We start from the raw sequence: 19,880 nt of genomic DNA on the forward strand, positions 1-19,880 counted from the left end.
TCTCTCAGCAATGTTTTGTAGTTTTTGGAGTAAAGGTCTTTAACTTTTGTAAAAGATAAAAGGTATTTTATTTTTCGTTAAATTTATCTCTTAAGTTTGATCCTGTCTGATCTAGGAAGCTAAGCAGGGTCGGGCCTGATTTGTACTTAGATGGGAGACCACCTAGGAAGACCAGGTGCTGTAGGTGTGAGTTCCTTGAAATCTGTGAGGTCAACCAAGGGTTGCCTCACCTAAAAAAAATAAAATAAAATAAAAATTATCTCTGAGTATTTTTATGCCGTTGTCAATGAAATTATTTCATTTCCTGTTCCAATTTCTTGTTTCTAGAATACAAAACTACAGTGTTTTTTGGTTGGATTCACTGTAATTTCTATAAACTCTGTCTTTCCTGTGACATTTGTACCTCAAAATTCAGTTCACTATTTTTAGGTGGATCTTGGAGTGTACTCTATGCATCTATGCAGGGTCAGCTAGATAACTGGGCAGAGTTCCTACACAATATTGGAGTACCCCCTCTCGGGCTCTCTCTTTTCCAGGGTTTATACTTCATTTCCTGGTGCTGTGGTGATTTGGGCTAGGGAGGCTGGATTTCTCCTTTGGTGTTTCAGCTGCCCCTCAGGCCAGACTGGAAAATGCCCCCAGGTTAAAAACTGTACAGAAGAGAAACCCACCCACTTGCCTTTCCTTTTTTTTCTGAGTTTCAAATCCCCTCCAGTTTCTGTCTACTTTTGTTCACTTTTCCAGTGCCTTTAGTGCATTGCATAGTTTTTAAAAATTTTTATGAGAGTTAATTTGAGCTAAACTGATGACATGTTGGGAAGTAAGATCTCAAATGCTCTTACTGTAGACTGTTTTATCTAGAGTTTATAACTTATCTGTGGGAGCACTGGAATTTGAATCAATGTTTGACTCCACGCTTTTGGTTATAAATACTGCCACCTAGTGGCCAGAGGAGAGCTGGTTTAATGAAGCCGGGCCAAAAATAAACAATCTTCACAAATAGTAACAAATTACTTGTACAGAACAACTTATGATGGAAAGTTGCCAAGCACCTTATCACCTTTAGGGCTTCTCCCCAAAAGTTTTTGTTTAACCTTTTTCACATTTTTGTTATTTTTTAAATTTTGGTAACATACTCGAGTACAAAATTCTAAATATATGAGATGCTATATACTAAAAACAGTGTCTTTCTTTCACTAAGTTCTCCTCACAGGCAACTGGTGTTTCTTTCCAGAATTTACACAGATTTAAGCTAATGCCAATGGTGACTAACAATATTTTTACCTTGTTTCTCTTCACTTTTTAAAAATCAGAATCCTTCGATGAAAAATATTTTTAATTATATTTTTCACTGAGGTAATTAAGAATAGATATTTTTGAAGACTATTTTAATTTGAACCACAAAGAATGTCTTCATTTCCTTTGCCCCCCACCTTTTTTTTAACAACTGAGTACAACTCTCCAGATAGTTTCATCAATTCTCTACTGAATGACATTTAGGTTGTTTCTAGTTTTTTGTCTTATAAATAATGCTGCACAGAAAGTGCTAAGACGTCCGTTATGTAACCACCACCACAATCAAGATACAGAATATCCCATCTCCCCTCCCCCAATTCTCATGCTACCCCCCATTTGTAGTCCATCCCTCCTCTGCTCCTGGCAACCAAAGATTTGTTCTCTGTCTGCATGGTTTCCCTTTTTCCTGAATAAATCGCCTACTGAAACACCTTAACAGGTAATGGAGATTGTCTTTAAAGTGCCATCTGTGGACTGTGGAGGCTGGAACCACCAGCTCGCCCATTTCTTGCTTTAAACTCCAGACCAGTGTCTAGGAAACCTCTGCTGAGAAAAGACAAGATTTGTTTTCACTTCCTGTTCCGCTTCCTCCCGAGTAGGCCTCCTGCTTCCTCTTCTACCTCTGAAACCTTAAAGGAAATCTATTTCTTAAAATGAGGACATTGACACGCACCCTGCCTTCTCACCAGGGGCCTCATCTGTGAATAGAAGAATGGGATTTTGGGTCCTGGTGGAAATTAAGGTGCAAGATTGGAAATCTTTGCAGTTTTTTTTTTTTTTGGGGGGGGGGAGGTGGTCTGTACCATACACAAATAAGATTGGAGTCCTTGAGGGGATGAGAAAAAAAACTAGAAGGATCTATGGGTGGTGGGGGGTGCTTGGGAAAGAGGATGAAGCATGGGGGTGTGTAGGGGAGGGATGGTTTGAAGTACTCTGGGTATAAAAGTGGAGGTCCGTGGGGTAACGGTGTGAGGATACCCAGGGGGGAAAGGGTACAAAGAATAGGAAAAAGGGGAGGACCTTGGGGGAGTCTCTGGGGGTGGCTGACCCGTGGGTAAACTCCGTTTCTGCTATAGCCTAGAGTGGTGGGTGTTTGGGCACGTTGTGTCTTCTTGGCCTCAGTGGACTGTTCTGGGAAACGGCTGTAAGCATCCCAGGACTGTGGCAAGGATTTAAGGGCATTGTAGAGTGACAGGTCCAGAGGGTAAGGGTCCCCTGAATGTCAGTGGCAACTGGCCCAGTTTCAAGGGACTGGGGGCTCAAGAGTGGGGTGTGAGCCAGGCTTTTAAGGACCAAGAGAAGGTTCTAGAAGTGTCTGCGAGAGCAAATGCTGGTTTTCAGGGCTGCTCCAGCATGCAAGGATGATACCGCCAGCCCTCCTACTGAAACCTTTCCCTACAGCCAGATGCATCATCTGGTCTGCACCACAGGCACTTGTCTGAACAGTGGTCAAGGACACTTCCTGGTGCTCAGATGAGAAGACCTTTTACCAAAATGAAAAGATAGACTGTACGTGTGCTGAGATCTCCCTGTGGCTGAAAAAACTTGTGTACACCTGGAGAAAGAACTGCAAAGGCAGGAGCTAGGAGCCTCAGGGAGGCAGGAACGTTGTCTGCTTCTCACGTCTTGGCTTGACTGTGTGCTCTCGCTTCCCACACTGCCGGGGGATGCTTGTGACTCAGTGGTTGTTCAACACAAAACTTAAGGGCGGCCCCGCCTCCTCTCCAGCACTCTGTGCCCCCTGCTCTGCTCCTCAGACCCAATGACCACTTTGCTGCCTGTGGGCCTCCGCCCTGGCGGGTCCTTCCTCCTCCTCACCCTGCCGCAGTCGAGTCTGGGGGAGGGGAAGTTCCTGGCCGCCTGCCGCTCTCTGTCACAGCACTTGACTTCCTTTGGGTGTGTTATTATCACGCTTGACTCCGGGACAGGTGTTCATGGACAGGCTTCACTTGGCATAACTCAAAAGGGTGCGAGGGGGACCACCGAGCCTACTAAAGTGGCGCCCTCAGATGGTGACGGCTAGGACTTCGACCTCTGGCCACTCTTAACTAATTTTAACGCTGGACAATTGCATTCCATCCCGATTTCACTCTAACGTGAGAACACATGAGATACTCTCAGTCCGTGCTTTCAGACCCCGGGCACCCCGCGCGCCCACCGCGTCCCCGGGGCTCCAGCAGTGAATGAAGGCGCCGCACAGCCAGTCGCCTCCAAGCCCTTTTATTTGGTCTCACGCGCACTCAGGCCTGCATCACGGGCCGCGACTTCTCCGCCTGCAGCTTCACTCCGGAGCCGGCGAAGCCCGTGCCGCCCTGGGGGAGGGGAGAAGGCAGAGGTGAAGGCGGACTGCGGGCTGCAGGTGGCGGCGGCGCATCCTAAGCCCGCAATGTGAGGAGGACCTCGCTAGGAAGGAGGGGTGCGGGATAAAGGGGCGGAGTCCGGGGCTGGAGTGGACGTACGGGAAGGTGAGGGGTGGGCCCTGGGGAGGGACTTCTTGGCAGGAAGGCGGAGTCTCGGGGGAAGGGGACTGGGAAGGTGGGGGCGGGCCCTCGGAGAGGGGACCCGGAAGAGGGCCCCTCGGAAGGGGCCCTGCTCACCCGCTGCAGCACGATGATGTCGCGGTCTGTGAGCTTCTCCCCGTTCACAGGGTCCACCATGTCTTTCCGAATCAGCTTCTCCACGCACTCAAGGGTGACGACGGCCCCACTGCGATGAGGGGAAGGGTGGTGACATCCATCGGAGGCCCCGCCCCAAGAGGGAAAGCCACGGTCCCAGGCCTGGCCCCGCCCCACAGGTCCCCGGGTTGACCCCCCCGTCACAGCGACTCACGAGGGCCGCAGCACGGCGCACGGCGTGGCGTTGCTCAGGCTGTCGCGTGTCACAGCGCACACATAGCGCTCACTGCGCGTGATGAGCCCCACGCGGTCCACGGAGCTGTCGAGCAGCGTGAAGCGCACGGGCGTCAGGTCCGACATGCGCAGAGGCTTCCCCGACATGGGGCAGGTCACGGTGCGCGACTGTGAGAGCAGGAGGGGGCAGGGTCAGCAGGTGGGTTTGGGCCAGGTGCAGAGGATGAGGCTGTGAAGGGCGCTCCAGGGACACTGTGGGACCCCGGCCCCCTTGGGTCGAGGGGGTGGCTCACCGGCTTCTCCAGCTTCGTGGCCTTGGCTTCGGGGGTCAGCGACGGGATCCAGAAGCTGGGCAGTGCTCTGTCCTTGTCCTTGTCCTTGCCTGTGGTGCCCGCACTGGGGCCGGGCTGGGTATCATCTAAAGGGGGACAAGGGTTCAGCTGCCACCCCTGAGGGAGAACCCCTACTCACCCGCAGGCCTGCTCCCCATCACCTAGGCCATTTCCCGGGCTGGTCTTGGGCGTGAAGGGGTTGAGGGGCCGGCTGACGATGGCTGCCTCCTTCTCCAAGAAGCCCCGCACCTGGTCCTTGGCCGCGGCCCGCTGCAGCTCTTTCTGCTCCTCTCGCCGGGCGCCCCGCTGCTTCTCGTAGGCCTAGAGACAACGGGGAAGAAGTGAGCCAGGAAGAGGCCCAGGGGGGCTCTGCTCATGAGCTCAGCATCAAAACCATGACATGTCCTGTGCCCCCTCCTCTCATTCATCACCTTCATCTGCCGAGCGATCTCTTTCTTCTGGTGCAGAATGTACTCCAGGATGGCCTCACGCTCATACAGGTAGCCATCTGGGCTGCAGAGAGAGGATGGGCTAGGAATGCGTGGGCCTGGCCCAGGGCGCATAGCCAGGCCTTCATGACCACATGCTCAATGTCAGCGCCCTGCCCTGGGCACCACCCACCACGTCACGGGCAGCAGCTTGCTCGGCTCTCAGCCTCGCTCTGAAGTCACAGTACCGCTAGAACTCTCCTGGCTTCGTGAAATGCTCTGGCGTGCCCGAAGAATCTGCTGCAGTGACTTGGCTGGGCTGTCCAAACCCCTCACGGTCCAAACAAAGGACTAGCCCTTAGCGGGCTGGGAGGGACCATCTAGACCCTTGGAGAGTCCTGCCTGATAAAAGTGTCTGTCCACCCAGAGGCTTTGGCCATATGGTATCAGCTTGACCTCTGGAGGGGCTGGAAACCAAGGTCAGCCACACGGTGGTCAGCCATGTCTACGTGACCGACCTCTAATAAAAACCCTGGACACTGAGGCTCGGGTGAGTTCCCTGGTGGGAGTACTGTGCTGTAACACATCATGGCTGGGAGGATATAGGGCTGATCGTATGACTCCACAGGGAGAGACAACCGGAAGCTCGCACTTGGCCTCTCCTGGACCTTGTCCCACTGTTGATTTTCATTCATATCCTTTCACTGTAATAAACTTGCACTGTGAGTTAGCAGCTTTGCTCATTTCTGTGAGTTCTAGTGAGTCACAGAACATGAAAGTGGCCGCAGGGACCCTGAACCACAGTGCACTCTCGTCACTCTCTCTATAAAACAGACGTGTGTCGAGGACGTATTTAATCACTGGACTAAGTTCCTTATACCCAGTATCTCACTGAAACCTTTGCCGGGCCGTCTGAGGTGGGTGACAGTGTTCCACATGTGAGAGGTCATTACAAGCCAGGCGATGTCCTAGGAGCTGTCCCCTCTATTACAATTGTTCTTTCCCACTCCCCACAAACCATACCGGGATCATGGTCACATCTCAGAAGAGGACGCTAAAGCTCTGGGAGGTTAATGTTTGCCCTCAGCACCCTGGCTGTGCACCCTCATCATCCCCTTTTTGACATTCCCTTGCCCTCACCACCCATGTCCCCAGCTCACGTGACAACCGGGTCGTGGCAGGGCTGCAGAGAGAGGCAGCAGCAGTCGAAGTCCTTGACAGCATCGCGACTCAGTCGAATGTTCTGGGTCCCGTAGCCTGAGGCCGCTGGGAACAGAGACAGGCAGAGGGATGGAGGGATTGGACACATGCCCCTCTCTAGATCCCAAGAGAGAGGCATAGGGAGAGCTCAGAGGGGAGAGGACTCAGAGAGAAATGGGTAGCTAAGAGCTTGGGCTGTGTGTCACCCACAGGAAGGTGTCAGTCCCCAGAGGGCAGGCGACAGGCTCCCCTAAGCTCTTGGTCACTTGGCTCTGTGACCAAGTTCAAGCTCCTGAACCCCTCTGGGCCTCAGTTTCCTCCTCTGAAATATGGCCATGACAACAGTGACAACAAAGGCCTGGCCCTTGGTGGGCTTTGGGAAGGACCCTCTAGACCCTTGGCGTGTCCTGCCTGATAGGAGCATGTTTGTTCACCTGGGGGCTTTGGCCATATGCATCAACTTGACCTCTGGAGGGGCTGGAGACCAAAGTCAGCCTGCACAGTAGGGGGTGGGGCTTGCCACTCATGTTGACTGTCACATATGTGTTCATGACCATCAACTGGGGGAAAGACACGCGTGGAAAGCACAACCAGAGGTACAAACTGAAACGGTGTCTTTGAGACACATGTCCGCCTCCCGACCCAGTACCTGTGTCCTTCTTCTTCTCGTGGTAGGTGTAGACAGCTCCCGCCGTGCAGTTCTTCCCGTGCCGCGTCATCCTGGGGACAGGAAGGGACAGTTGCAATGGTGGTTGGAGGGAGCCCGCACAGGGACGCCCTCAGGGCTGATCTGCGCCCCAGATGGGAAAGCTGGCGCGGGAGGAGGGGGGAAGGACAGTTTTACACATGTTAAATGCTTAAGGAATTCTTACACCTTCCAAAAAAGAAAAGTCACTATCTTGAAAAAGACCTGTGGTTTGCTTGTGGGTGTCGGCAGGGCTGCGCCTTATGAATTATAGTGAGGTGCCGGAAGGACAGTTATTTGAAATCTGATGGAAAGTTCCAGCACCATGTGTGGCTGGGTGTGGCTCCTCACACACGCAGGGAACTGAGGTGCCCAGCTGATGTTCAAGGTGCATGTGCTCTGTGCTCAGTACGCCTGCATGCTCATTCCAACTGAGTGTGGATTTCTGGGTTCACTTAGTCTTTCTTGTGGATGAATTCACATGTAACCAAAGGCTTTATGCTCAAATCGATCCCTAACGTCTCAATCACACCAGAATAAATTCTGAGTTTTCAAAACAACCATCCGGAGCACCACCGACAACACATGGCATTCTGGCAAATCAACGAGAAAAACCCAGCTACCCCAAAAGGAAAACAAGCAAAAGATATGAAGAGACAATTGACAGAAGAAGCTCCAAGGCCAGCAAGGGGCTGGAGAGATGTTCGAACTCTACCCAAATGGAGACCACATTGAGCTACCACGTTACACGTATCATCAGGCTGGTGAAACTTTGAAAGCCGGGTGAGACCAAGGCTGGGTGGGGATGTGGGGTCAGTCGTGGAAACTATCGGGCGATGCTGGGGTTGAGTGGACAGGGTCAGCTGTCTTGGAACACAGGCTGGAGGTACTTTAGCAACCTGAGTGTAAGTGTCCCATAGACAGTCTCAGAGACACAAAGGTGCATATATAAGGATGTTCACAGCAGTGCTATTTACACTGCAGGCAAGTCGAAGCCAAATGAATGTCCCTCCCTGGACAACAGAGGGTGACTGCCCATCATGGAGACTACGCAGCCGTGGGATGTATATGACTAGGTGTGTGCAAAGCATCATGGATGGACCTTAAAAACACAATGTGGGTGAAAAAAGGAAGAAATAAATGAGATCGCTAACAATCTACACATGCACAAAACGAGAGAGTTTAAAGAACACCTACAAATAAAAGGATCACGCATATCAGAATGGTGGCCCAGGTAGGGTAGGGGACTCGCAGGGGACAAACAGGACTAAATAAATGAAGTGAGAAGGAGTTAGGTAGATCTACATGCAGAGACTTAAGCAATGTGACCTCCTGCCTGGGCTGAGTCCAAGGTTGACCTCCTAGTCTCTGTGGCTCTGTACTGGCAACAGCCTTTTCCTGAGTCCCAGTTTCCTGTGTAAAAAGTGGTGATAACCAGGGGATTGGATTGCTGTGAAGACTCAATGAAGTCATGCTCAAAGCGTGACACACCAGGGGTGCTCAGGAAATATTCTCTCCAGTTCCCTGGGGTCAAAGAGGACCCAGAAGCCGGAGGTGGGGCGTGGAGGGCACAACCAAGAGCTCCCAAAGAATAAAAGGTAACTTTGTATTCACTTCCCCCTTCTGGTTGCTTTCAGAAACTTGCTCTTCACTTTGACAACTTGAAACACAAACCTCTCTGAGCTACGGATCTCGCTCGCCCCCTACTGGTGTCTTTGTCTCAAGTCTTGTTTTCAGGTATACTGACAGAACAGACGCAGGGACTCGGGAGGCAGCGTCATGCGTTTCTGACCAATGTACGCACTCTCATAACGTCCCAGTTGAGATACAGAGGGCCTTGTTACCCCAAAAGTGGCTGCTGTGCTGCTGCTCGCAGAAGCTAACCTTGGCGAAACACCTCGACTTGATGCACAGCCCCCTCCTCCGACTTCCCCTCACCCCCAAGCTTTTGAGCAAGTGTCCAGCACCTGCTGCCTCCCCTCACTCACCTGCCACCCACTCCTCCACCCCGGTCCCCTGGCTTCCACCCAGCCCCCCAACTGCCACTAATGAAGGTCAGGCTGACCTCCTCAGGGCCAAATTCCCCACTCTATTCTTAGTTGTCAACTCCCTTGACCCTCTGTGCTATTTGGCACTGGGCTGCTTGTCCTGTGGCCAAGAACGGGGTATTTCGATGTCTTTGCCTCCATGGACTGGGACATTTTCCCTCATAGAGAGAGAGGAACAGCTAAAAAGGGAGCATTATTATTATTTTTTTTTACCTTGCTACATGATTTTCATATTATATGGGAATACTCACGAGCGACACTGCTTGATCCCTGACTTCCGGCAACTCTCCACACCCTCGTCTCGTCAGCATCCAACCTCGGCCACCCTCTGAAGTCTGTCCCACCACCACGTCCACTTTGCAGATAGACAAACTGAGGCTTAGACATGAAGCCATTTGCCTGGGGCAGTGGTTCTCAGTAAGGTCCAGTGACCCCAGGGGTCCTGAAGATACTTTCAGGGGGCCCACAGGACGATTTCCATAACACAACAGTCAATTCCCCTTTCTTCTATTCTGTGGCGTTTTCGGAGGCTGTGATGGGTAAGAATGTCACTGCTCTGAAGGTAATGGAAGGTGCGCTTGTTCGTCCTCAGATTTTGAAAGTTGTTATGTTACAATAAATGAAAGAAACCAGACACAGAAGACATATCTTCCTGCTTCCATTTAAATAAGATGTCCTGAAAGGGAATATCCCCAGGGACAGGGACAGGGAGCGGACGATAAGAGGATGGGGGTGGGCAGTGACAGCTGAGGAGTGCGGGGTTTCTTTCTGGGGTGATGAAAATGTTCTGGAATCAGAAAATGGTGATGGTGGCACAAAATAGTGAACACGCTAAAAACCACGGAACTGTACACTCTAAGTGGGTGACTTTTGTGTTATGTGAATTCTATCTCAAAAAACATTTTTAATGTATTTTAATTTCTGAGAGGGCAAATCTTGATAGAACTCAGAGTCTTTGGTGGCTTCCAGGTCCGGAGACTGAAAGGTCTGAGAACTTCCTGCCAGGGGTCAAAGGCAGGTGTTGGGGCCACGACCTCAGACCCTGGACGCTGATCTTTCGGCCACCAAGCTACCCTGTCTCTGCAGCAAGACAATCTCAAAGTAGAAAACAGAACTAGGGCCATCTGCTGCCATTAGGATTTTGGAGAGGACACATCGAAGCCACATGGACTATTCTGTCATCACTCTCATTTTACGGGAGGGGTAAAAAAGCTTCGCATTAGCCTCCCAGCTGGGAAGTAGCAGAGCTGGGATTTGAACCCCAGCAGCTGGGCTCTGGAGCTGCCATCTCAACCATGTGACAACTGTCAGTCCTTTCAGGAAGGTCACGATGCGAGAATTCCTATTTTTGCACAAAGTCTTCAAAATCCAGGGTATATTTTACTCTTTTGACACATCTCAATTGAGACACTAAATTTCCACTGGAGACACTTGTCCCACGTTGAGGCTTCATAAAATGCAGAGGTGCAAATAAACGCACATTCACGCACCTCCGTCGTTTCAGACATACTTAAAAGTTTTCCAACGGCTGAATCAAGTGTTGGTGCTTAAGTTAAAATTAATCACAATGAAATAATTAAAAACTTCAGTCCTGCAGTGGCACTAGCCACATATTGAAGTTCTCCACAGCCCCTTGGGATTCGTGGCTACTGTACTGGAGGGTGTGAGGCAGGAGGGCTTTTAGAAATGTGGCCACCATGCCTCTGACACGTTCATAATTCCTTAACGTCATCTACGCTCCGGCTCGCATTCAGATTTCCCCGACTCCCATCTCCCTCTTCTTGCAATTGCTCTGTCTGGATCCTGAACCAGCAATTCCCTTGAGCCCCTAAAGGTGCTACAAGCTTTGTCCCTACAAGGCCATCCCAGGGGGACAGAGGCTTCTGTGATAAAGGGCTAATTACATTCGAGGAAATCACAGAAACCGGACGTGTTGAAAACAGGAGAGAGAGAATTCTCCAGTAGCAGATGCAAGCTGAGATTTTCTATTAGTAATGGCTGATGTTGAAGAGGTTCAGTGAGCCTGGCTCTGCTCTAAGTATTTCACACATAGTACTCCGTCGAATTACACCACAATCCAAACTGTTGCCACAGCAAGGGTCAGAGGCACGGGCAGATGCCCAGGGTTGTGCAGCCTGGGCTCGACCCAGGTCCCCGAGTCTGTAGCCTGGCTGCAGGCGGCCTCAGGCACTGTGCTGGACTCCGCGTGGAACAGGACAGCTATTTTGTGTGCCCAGTCCTTCCCCCTAGAAACCCTGTCCCCTGCCTCCTTGCAGGCTCCATGAGGAGTCGCCTCTCCGGAAGGCTCTCCAGACTGAGTTAGGTGTTCCCTGAGCCCTGCCTGATAATGTCCGAGTTACCCCCAGCACAGCCGCTACCCCTCACCGGCTTCCCCTCTGGACTAGGAACCGCTAGAGGAGGCCTGGCTCAGACCCCTGTCCAGGTGGCAGCATTGCCTGATGCCTGGGTGGTCGGGGGCTCAGAGAAGTTGCGATGAGATCAGTTAATGACTTCCAATGCCAAGAGAAGTATGTAATCAATGAACTGATCACCTAAACAATCAACAAATTAATCTCAAAAGCACTAAAATAATAGAAGTGATCATCATATCCTTCAAACATTTATACGCCGGGCCCTGAGCACTTCATGGGCCTGAACATACCCAGTCCTCATGACAACCTCCAGAGGTAGGTTCTCCCCAGCTTACAGGTGACAAAACAGATGCCCAGAGGGACAGACGGGCCCCAGTGAGCTTTAAAAATGGAACTTTAAGTCACTCCCTTCTACTGCTTCTTGGACACAGCTCATGACAAAAACCCAACCACTCAGATGAAAACCATAGGAGGAACGACTGTCGACTGATGCCATTCAGAGAAAGGCTGATGGGAACCGGGAATTCTCAGGGCTAAACTAGTGGAAAGGAGAAGAAGGTAGTTTACAATGGCAGGTTTGTGCTCTTCCTGTCTGTTAGTTTGCCTGGGCTGCCAAGACAAACACCACAGCTCGGGTGGCTTAAGCAATGGATGTTTATTTCCTCCCAGTTTTGGAAGCTGGAAGTCCAAAATCAGGGTGGCAGCATGGTTGGGTTCTGGGGAGGATGCTCTCCCTGGCTTGCAGATGGCTGCCCACCTTCTCGTGTTCCCACTGGGAGGAGAGAGCACTCGCTGGCATCTCCTCTTACGAGGACACCAACCCAATGGGTCAGGATCCCACCCTTAGGACCTCATATAACCTTAATTACATCCATAAAGGCTGAATCTCCAAACAGTCTTGTTGGGGGCTGGGCTTTGACATATGCGTTTGTGGGGAGGGGTCAAATATTAAGTCCATAAACACCAACTGAAGCCCCTCATCGGTCTCATCATCACTAAAAGTGGGACATACGGGTGTTATGCAACATGAAGCTACCAGCAGTGAAATGGCCGAATCTAAATTTAATCAAACCTTTAGATTTAATTTCCTACCTCGAAAGTCAGAGAATATAGCAAGGATGGACCAAAAAGGGCCAGATAGGAAAGATTTTCCACTCTGCAGGCCATATGGCCCCTGTCACAACTACTCGACCCTACTCTTGCATGGCAAAAGCAGCCATGGGCATTATGTAAATAAACGGGCAGAGCTGCGTTCCAATAAAGCTTTATTTATGGACACTGACATCTGAGTCACATAAAATTGTCATGGGTCACAAAATATTACTCTTTTGATTTTTTCCAATTATTTAAATATGTTATAAGCCTTCTTGGCATGCAGGCTGTACAAACATAGATGGTGGTTGTAAATTATATATCTGATAAAAGCATTGTATCTATAATATATATAAAAAACTTGATTCAACAACAAAATGACAAATAACCCAGTTCAAAAATGGACAAAAGATTGGAATAGACATTTCTCCGAAGTAGATATATAAATGGCCATGAAGCACGTGAAAAAATGCTCCACGTCATTAATCATTGAGAAAATGCAAACACGACCACAATGAGATACCAGTTAGTACCCATTTAGAATGACTAACATCAAAAAGTCAGATAATAACACCTATGGAGAAACTGGAACCCCCCATACACTGAGGGTGGGAATGGAAAACGGTGCAGCCACTCTGGAAAAATCTAGCAGTTCCTCAAAAGGTTAAACGTAGAGTTACTATTTGATTCAGCAATTCCAATTCCAATGGAAATGAAAATGTGTCCATCCACCCAAAAACTTGTACACAAATGTTCACAGCAGCATTATTCTCAATAGCCAAAAAGTGTAAACAACCCAAATGTCCAGCGACTGATAAATGGATAAACAGAGTATGGCAGATCTCATACAAAGGAATATTATTTACCCATAAAAAAAATGAAGCACCGATCCACTCACTGTACCATGTGAATGAACCTTGAAACGTTACGCTTCGTGAAAAAAGCCACACAGAAAAATGATTCCACTTATGTGAAATGTCCTGATTGGGTAGATCCATAGAGTTAGAAAGTAGATTTGTTTAGTGGTTGTCTGGGGCTGGATGGGGCGGGGGCGACAGGGAGGGGACACAGGATTGACAGGCTGATGGGTACTTCGTTTCTTTGTGGAGAGATAAAAACGATTAGGGTGATGGTTGCAAAACTCTGTGAATATACTAATAACTACTGAACTGTACACTTTACATGGGTGAACTATATGTTATGTGAAGTATATTCCAATACAGCTGATTTTTTTTTTTTTTTAAAGAACAGCAGGATTTGGTTTTTTGGCCTGTTGAACCCTGGCATAGAGGAATAAGTGCAATGAGATTATAAAGAAACAAAAAGACAAATCCAGATGGTGGGATGATCGACAGAATAACTGACCCAGTTTCTTCAATGAAAATTGAAATCACAGCGAGAAAAATACAGAGCGGGATGGAAGGGGGGTTGTTTTAAATTAAGAAACTTAAGATACATTGAAAGACGACTGGATTATCGAAATCCTGCCCATGTCTCCCTCAGGACCCCAGGACTCGGGCCGGCGATGCCGTCACCGCCTGGAACTCACCTCAGAAGCAACTCCCCGTCCCTTCGTTGATTCTCCAACTGTGCCCCTACCCCGGAAAGGAACGCTTGTTTCCCTCGTAGCTCCGCCCACTTCCGCACAGTCGAAGAAACCGGAAGGAGAGTTGCCCCTACTCGCGGAGGTACCTCGGTTGGTTTGGTGAGTCCTCCCTTCTTCTCTTCCTCCCTCCGGAAACGTGAGTGACAGGTCGAAGGTTCCGGTTAGTGAAACTTGCGTGACTCTGGGGCGCGCTTAGTACCTACTAGGCATTTACTGGGGCAGGCGATTTCCTACTTGTACCCAAGCTTTGCGTCTCTCCAAGCCCGAGTTTAAGGACTAGTCACTTCCTCCTGCGATTGAGAAACCCACTTCCCTAAGTATATCACCCACTTTTCTTGCTGTAAGTTAAGGGACAATTGATAAGGGACAGCCCCTCTGTTCCCATTTGATAAACAGAGCAATTGAGAAATCGAAAGTCAAAGCGTCCAAATCACCCCAGGAAACAGGAATTTACTGCGGCATATCTGCCTTCCCGCAGGGACGAAGGCATACAGTCCCCCCCAGTTTGTAGATAGCTAAACATCTGGAAACCTAGACGTTTGTTTTCCTAGCTCAGCCGGGCGACCTCCCGTTGGGGAAACTGGAGGAGGCGCATATCCAATCTCCTAAGTGTCCCACGGTGTCGTAGACCCTGGCCTCCCTATGGGGCTCTAGACAGGCCCTTCATCATAAGGTCCCTTTAAATACTCTGTCTCTTACCTGAGTCCCGCCCAGGACAGGTAATCGCAAACCCCACCCCTCTGCCAGGAACCGGGATCAGGCCGATTATAGGGGAGTGCGGGAGCGGAGTGGGGAACCCATCCCTCCCCTCCCCTCTCGCTGTCCCCTTTCACAGCTATCCTGGCCGCAGCTGGCCCCTGAGGCTTTGCTTAAGGAGGAGGGAGCAGTACTCACAAGTCTGAGCAGGTAAGTGAATGACCCTGGAGGCAGAGCCTAGCTTGGGGACATCAGCGTCCTACCTTCCTGCTCCTTTGGGTCCCAGAAATTTGGGGGACCCCAAGCCCAGGAGTCCAGGGCCCTTGCCTCCTCCTCCCCTTGAACCCAAGAATATAGGCCCCTGCTCTCACCTCTCCTGTAAGCTTTGGTCTCTGTGGGTGGATGTAGCAATGGATATGGAGCGAGATGGGACATGTGGAAATTATCAGGAAGGAAGGAATCTCGATCACCAGTGGACATGTTTATGAGCACCTATTATGTGCCAAAACTGTGCTAGGCGCTGCAGACACAGAGGGGAAAAAATAAGCTCCCTGCTCCAGTCTCCGGAGGCACACTGCCTTTGCTCAAATCTGCCTCTGAATGTTGCAGACCATATGATCTTGGCCAAGTTCTTTGACCTCTCTGTGCCTCAATTTCCTCTTCTATATGATGAGGATAATAATAGCACTGCTGTGAAAATTAAACTGAGTTGATATAGGTAAATTGCATTGAACAGTGCCTGGCCCAGAATACAGGCTACGCCAATGTCTGCTATTGTTATAATTCATGGGCCACAGAAGTCCAGTCAGAGAGACCTTGCCTTGTTCCTTAGGGGCTGAGGCACCTGTCATCTCTATCACACCTGATTCCAGGTGTCCACAAACTATGAGGAGCCACCCCTCTCTGCTGCTGGTATACCTGGGGTTGACCACTTGCCTGGACACCTCACCCAGTGGGAAGCAAGATCAAGGTGAGTGTTCGGGGGAAGAGCTGGTGTCCAGGAGCTGACATCTAACTTCCCCTGACCCAGGAACCCTTGCCTCTAGTCCCCTCCTATCCCAGGATCCCATAGCTCTCTGTCCCCTTAGGTTCAAGTTCCTTCAAGTCCCTAGTCCTTCACTTTTCTGCCCCTCATGTCCTTGAGGCCCAGAAGTCTTCCTGGACTCCCCAGAGGCCTGGAACTTCCTGGGCAGCCATAGGCGGGTTCCACGAGCCAACCACTGGGACTTGGAGCTATTCACGCCAGGGAACCTGGAACGGGAGTGTTACGAGGAGAAGTGTTCTTGGGAAGAGGCACGGGAGTACTTTGAGGACAATACTTGGACGGTGAGAGCTTGGGGACCCTCTGTCTTCTCCAGGCTCTGGAGTGGAGGTGGGGTAGGGGGGTTCTAGCCCTCAACTCCCTCTACTGATTTGGGTTCAGAAATCAGGGTGGGCTGGTTTGAGCATGTAGGATCTCCCAGCTGACAGCTGTCTTTTTGCCTTCTCTACTACCCCTTCAAGAAACAATTCTGGGAGACCTACATCTACAATGGCAAAGGAGGTGAGTAGAGGAGCCAAGCCCTGTTCTGTGCAGCTAAGGTAGCCCTTTCCCATGGAAACCGAATCATCGCCCCCACTCCAAATTCTGTGCTCCCCGAGTTCCTGAAGGTGGTTGTTAAAGGTCTGTTTCTGGAGGTAGTTGTCCCTTCCTTTGAGACTGGAGCCCCTGCCTGAGGAACCCACCACACCTTATTCGAAGGTGACCCATGTTCCCAGGAAGGGGGAAGTATGGGTAGAGGGAGGAATTACAGCCTGGGGGTCCATCTGTCCTCCGGCTCAGAGGCTCTGGCTCACCTGAGGTCCTCTTTGGAGTTCAGAGCCCAAGCCCCTTCTCCAGCTTGGTTGCTAGGGGGACTGCTCCCTAGCAACAGGGCCTCTCCAAGCCTGCGGGCCCTCACCTGACCAGTCCACCCACTCCCAACCCCTCCTCCTAGTTCTGAGGCCCCATCATGGCTGCAGCCTTGTTGCTAAGGGGGGGAAGGGCTGCTGGTTAGCAACAAGGCCTGCCCAGGCCAGACCAAGGAAGCCCCACATCACTCACTACCTGGCTGGCTTCCCCTCCCCCACAGACCATCCCAGCCTCAGCCTGGTTGCTAAGGGGGCCTTCTCCCTGGCAACCATACCTAGCCAGGCTCCAGACCCAAGGCCTCTTGCCTAAGGAGGACCCCCACTCCAGGCATCAGAGGCCCCACCCCCTTGTGGCATGGTTGCTAGGGGTGGATGTACCTTAGCAACAGGCCCTAGGTCTGGGCTGGAGCGCTTACATTGGAGCCCGGTTGCTAGGGGAGGTAACTGCGTTGCTACAAGCCTAAGGATGCCTGGTGGCTTCTTGAATTCACCTGAAACATGTCAGAATCTGGAGGGCTTGGCTTCTCAGTGCAGCTTTTTGCCAAAAGGGCTAAAAGCCTGGGGTTTACTGTTTGAGGAAAGCCCCCCAACTGCTAAAGTTGGTCTTCCCAGCAGCAACACCTAGCAAGGCCTGGCAAAACTGGGGTCCTTCCTGTACACCCCTCCCTGTGCTCCTTGACCCTTTTTCTCAGACTGGAGGCTTCGATTGCTAAAGGGGTTGCACCTTAGGACAGGGGCTACATGAATGAATTCTCCTTGCCCTGCCGTAGCGAGTCACCTGCAGTCTTAGCAGACAGATTGCTTAGGATGGCCTTGACCCAACCTGTGTCCAGGGAGGGGCCTCCATCATTGTGGGGATGCTGTGTCTATTTTCTAGTACCAGATGAAATTGTCACAGCCCCCTCATGCACTTTATCTCAGTGAATTTTTGCCACCTGTCAGAGAGGGGTTATCATCCCATTTTACAGAACAGGAAATGGAGGCTCAGTGAAATGAGGTGAGTTGCTCGAGGTCACACAGCTAGGAAGTGGCCCCAGTGCTGCCTTGCTCCTTGGCCAGTGCTCCTACCTCAGGAGGAAGGCATTTGGATGTTGGGGTGGTCGGCAGCCCCTGAAGCAGTGGCTCCTCCCACCTTCCCCCACTCCAGGGCGTGGACGAGTGGATGTAGCAGGCCTGGCTGTGGGGCTGACATCCGGCATCCTGCTCATTGTCCTGGTCGGCCTGGGAGCTTTTTGGTATCTCCACTGGCGACGGCGTCGAGGCCAGCAGCCCTGTCCCCAAGAGTAAGGGGGGTTCAGGGAGGACGTGGGTGAGGGCTGGGGGCTGGAGAGAAGGGTGAGCAGGGGAGGAAGGGTTGACCTAAGGAGATTCACCGAGGATTGGGGACAGGTGGGCACTGATGAAAGATCTGAGGAGATCATGTGTCTAGCTGTGACACCTGTCTGCCTGTCTGACTATATCCTTAGTACTTGGCACACAGTAGGGACTCAATCAGTATTTGCTGCCTGTCTTTGCAGTTCCAGGTTTCTGTGCAATAATTGCTCTGGATATTGTATCTGGTGAAGCTGCAGCCTGTGGTCTGTGGGTATCTGTGGGTGTCTGTGGTATGTCAGTTTCTGTGGTACAGGGTGTAGCACGTTTGTGTGTGCCTGTAGTTGTCTAGGTATGTCTTTCTCAGTGGCAGGGTCTAAAAGGGTGCTCGAGTGTCAGTCTTGGGGACTTTTAGGAAGAATTTATTTTAGGTGGGCATCTGTGTTGCCTCTCTTCCTGTGTCGACCTGTCTCTCTGCAGGGCCGTCTTTTTCTCCATTACTCTGCCTCTATCTTGAGCACATGTGTGTCTGTGAATTGTCTCAGCAGTTCATTTTTGGGTCTGCCTGTCCCTATGCATCTGCCTGTCATCTTGAGGTACTTTTCTGGGTGTCAGATGGAAGATGACCCTCTTTCTCCCGGGTCTGTTTTCCTTCTACCTCTGTTCCCCTACCACCCTCAGAGTCTCTGTCTTCCTAAATCTTCCCTCCATCTCTTAAGTCTCTCAACCCTGTAGGTTCCCCCTGCTAACCGTGCACCTTGTGTCCCCAGGGCCGAGCTCATCAGCTCTCTGAGTCCTCTGAGCGCGCCTGGCCCGCCGACGCCCCTGCCTCTACTCCCACCCCCAGGCCTCCCTACCTACGAGCAGGCTCTGGCTGCCTCTGGGGTGCACGACGCACCGCCGCCCCCCTATACTAGGTACGGGGCTGGGCTTCTCTCGGGGGCGGGGAGCAGAGGGTAGGGCACTGCTGGAGGAGGGGCGTGTGCTCAGGGGCGGGACTTGGAATTTTGGCGTTATTATTCGAGGAGAGGTTTGGAGCGCGGGGGCGGGGCCTTGTGCAATTGCCCGGGGGCGTGGCCCAGCGTTGTGAGTGTGGAGCATTAGAGGAGGGTGGGTCTTGTGCTCAGAGGGTCCGGGATTGGCTCAGATGCGCAGGGCGGGTTGGGGTGGTCTCGGTTGTGGGGGAAAAAAAAAGGAAAAACAGCCGGGTCTTTGACTCCTCACTGTGCCCCTCCCCATGCAGCCTCCGGAGGCCCCGCTGAAGAGCAGCTTCCGAGCCGGGGTCCCCGAACCGTGCCCCAGATTCACACCGGAATACGGAAGCCCCCAGGCCTCAAACAGCGGAGCTGAGCTTGAGGGGTGGTGGGAGTAGGGGGTCCTCTGGCCTAAGGCCTACCCTGGCACACGTGTTTCCGCCGCGTACGGATACACGCATGTCCCTGGCGAAAGTGTTCCCGCGTCCCGGCGCCTCACAGGCTCCTATGCTCTCCTGACCTTGGGGTACCCACCGGCCCCGCCCCCGGGGTAGGCGTGTCGTGGAAACTCGGACCCAGGCGCGCGGGCCGGGTGTGTGGACTTGCGTGTGTGAACAGGTTTGACACGGCCATCTCCCTCCAGGGCCACGCACACACCGAGCCCCGCCCGTGCACACGTACGTCTTCGAGCACTCCCCGTACTCGTACAGGGGCGCTTCGCGACCCAGGGACAGGGTGGGTGGCATATTTGCAACCGTGCTCGGTGGGGGCAGGCTCGCATTGCACCCGGGGGACTGGAGTTCGGCTCTTCCCCTAAATAAAAATCCTTTGGAAAAGAAACCAAAGAAAGTGAAACAATGCAAAAAATAAAAAATAAAAAATCATATAAACTGAACCGCGATCCCAGGCGCGTCTGCGCGTGGTGAAGCTGGCTGGCTTTCTGTACAAATGTTGCGCCCTACACCCCCAGGCCCTGCTTGCGCTGTCTGTCTCTCTCGTTCTTTTTTTTTTTTCGCATTTGCACGGGATTGTGGGAGGAAGCGAAGCGCAGCCAGACACCCCGCCGCCCGCCCCCCCTTCCCCTCCCCCCTCCCCCAGCCG

The 19,880-nt window shown here is 51.6% G+C and overlaps 2 protein-coding genes across 11 annotated transcripts; one reads left to right on the top strand and one right to left on the bottom strand.

Annotated features, from left to right (window-relative positions):
• Positions 1-1,371: 1,371 nt before the first annotated feature.
• Positions 1,372-13,968, bottom strand: LOC107498812 (nitric oxide synthase interacting protein). The gene is made up of 9 exons (XM_016122344.2): positions 13,852-13,968; positions 6,755-6,825; positions 6,066-6,171; positions 4,909-4,990; positions 4,639-4,798; positions 4,439-4,563; positions 4,126-4,313; positions 3,894-4,002; positions 1,372-3,608 (listed from the first exon to the last, which is right to left on the bottom strand). Exons 2-9 carry the CDS (start codon positions 6,822-6,824, stop codon positions 3,537-3,539), a joined length of 912 nt encoding a protein of 303 aa, XP_015977830.1. The 5' UTR covers position 6,825; positions 13,852-13,968; the 3' UTR covers positions 1,372-3,536.
• Positions 13,951-19,663, top strand: PRRG2 (proline rich and Gla domain 2). 10 transcript variants are annotated; one of them, XM_016122345.2, is made up of 8 exons: positions 13,951-14,007; positions 14,744-14,814; positions 15,437-15,574; positions 15,749-15,930; positions 16,108-16,147; positions 17,642-17,777; positions 18,576-18,722; positions 19,049-19,663. In XM_016122345.2, exons 3-8 carry the CDS (start codon positions 15,490-15,492, stop codon positions 19,065-19,067), a joined length of 609 nt encoding a protein of 202 aa, XP_015977831.1. In that variant the 5' UTR covers positions 13,951-14,007; positions 14,744-14,814; positions 15,437-15,489; the 3' UTR covers positions 19,068-19,663. The 10 variants fall into 10 exon arrangements, with proteins under 10 accessions (XP_015977831.1, XP_015977836.1, XP_015977834.1 ...); XM_016122350.2 differs by having other exon boundaries at positions 13,957-14,007; positions 15,477-15,574; XM_016122348.2 differs by lacking the exon at positions 13,951-14,007 and adding an exon at positions 14,044-14,068.
• Positions 19,664-19,880: the final 217 nt, after the last annotated feature.

This window comes from Rousettus aegyptiacus, unplaced genomic scaffold (genome assembly GCF_014176215.1).
Source record: "Rousettus aegyptiacus isolate mRouAeg1 unplaced genomic scaffold, mRouAeg1.p scaffold_m13_p_14, whole genome shotgun sequence".
In the NCBI taxonomy this organism is placed as follows: Eukaryota; Metazoa; Chordata; class Mammalia; order Chiroptera; family Pteropodidae; genus Rousettus; species Rousettus aegyptiacus.